This window comes from Guyanagaster necrorhizus, assembly GCF_019112545.1.
Source record: "Guyanagaster necrorhizus MCA 3950 unplaced genomic scaffold BT62scaffold_5, whole genome shotgun sequence".
Classification (NCBI taxonomy): Eukaryota; Fungi; Basidiomycota; class Agaricomycetes; order Agaricales; family Physalacriaceae; genus Guyanagaster; species Guyanagaster necrorhizus.
In genome coordinates this window covers 1,902,356-1,903,805 of record NW_025064884.1, presented here as the reverse complement: position 1 = coordinate 1,903,805, position 1,450 = coordinate 1,902,356, and the positions used below count along the sequence as shown (strand labels likewise).

The 1,450-nt window shown below is 47.2% G+C and overlaps 1 protein-coding gene across 1 annotated transcript; it reads right to left on the bottom strand.

The window, feature by feature from the left end:
- Window positions 1-321: 321 nt before the first annotated feature.
- BT62DRAFT_622596 (uncharacterized protein) lies at window positions 322-1,043 on the bottom strand. The gene is made up of 2 exons (XM_043181643.1): window positions 743-1,043; window positions 322-686 (listed from the first exon to the last, which is right to left on the bottom strand). The coding sequence occupies exons 1-2, from the start codon at window positions 950-952 to the stop codon at window positions 552-554; spliced, it is 345 nt and encodes a 114-aa protein (XP_043043577.1). The 5' UTR covers window positions 953-1,043; the 3' UTR covers window positions 322-551.
- Window positions 1,044-1,450: the final 407 nt, after the last annotated feature.

The following is a 1,450-nucleotide window of genomic DNA, read 5'->3' as shown; positions in this document are numbered from 1 at the left end:
GTCAAGGTACACAGGTGTGTTCTTTGTCGTTTCCCAATCGCTTACTGGGTTCCAAGGCAAGGTTTTTAACCCGCAGTGAAGTTGGGATATCGCTTGTAACTTTGAGATGTCAAGTCATGGCAACTCTTTGCGTCTTTCCTTCCTTTCATCGATAACTTCTCCATACCTCATCAGATGCCCAAATTATCCGAGGACGAGCGGTGCCAGCCCATAGGAACACGCCTAGCCTGGGCATCGTAGATGGGAATATTTGTGGCATGTTGTAAACTCTTCTCTGTACGCGAGCTTATGCATGCGCGATCTTGGTGCGAAGAATATTCCGCTAGTTCTTATTGAGACTCTGAAAGGGTGCTTATCCCCAGGCACCCTCGCCACTCGAGTGCGTGTTCCTTTTATTCGCATCGCGACTCGCTCGTGAAAGCTGTAGCCGGTGATACGTGACTACTTGCCTCACTTTTCGCTCTCACCTTGTGGCAGGTAGAAGGCATGATCCCGATAATTTGGAAAAACCTCAAAGTGCGCGGCGAGGCGTTATTCATCGAAGGCTTCACTTATGGGAGCTCAATACTATGGAACGAGGGAGAAGAAAGGATTCTCTGATTATCTAGACCTATTTTATCACCTCCTTCGAACAGTTGTCCATAGTCCTGATGACTCATTTGATCCGATATCACTGTGAAAGTTGTCTATGGCGCAGCCTTACGTGATAATTCTCATCGGACAGGACACAGCGTGAACTCACCTCGATGAATTTGAGCACAGAGAAACAGGTCTTTCGTAGACTAAGCATCCAGCATCCAGTCCGACCCGAGGAAACGAAACGTCGAATGGGACGCGATCGAGTAATCATTGACGCTGCAATCAAGTGAAGACGGGTTACCGGACGAGTATCGACTGGAAGGGCGGTGATGACTAAATCGGGATAATCAGCCACTGGACCCAGCCGCTCCATGATTGAGGCCTTGCGCTGGTACCAACGCTAACAGTAACAGTAACATCAGTTCGCTCTCCAAATAAAGCTTGCTATTCAGCAAGAGTGCTCGCCAAATTCAATTTTGTACATGGGGTCGAAATTTTATTCTCAGTATCGAAGGGGTACCCACCCAACCACGTGATAGACAATGACGTCAATTTCATGACTAAGCCATATGGCTCTTTCCGGCAGCTTCATTACAACCTGAACTTGGCAGGCATCACACACCCAATTCTTGGGCACTGGACTCCTACCCAAACAGGACAGATGGAACTTAATCACAGTCAGTCCCTGTACAAGGAATAATGGGCCAATCACTTACCCATCATGTCTCTCATCCAGCCTGATTACAGCCTACCACAAGAGTTAATATTTGCTACTAATACTATATAATTTAATATAGATATGTTGTCATTCTATGCTCCAGGCCTTCCAAGGCAAACCAACCACCTTACCGGCTGTATCAGGCCAACATTC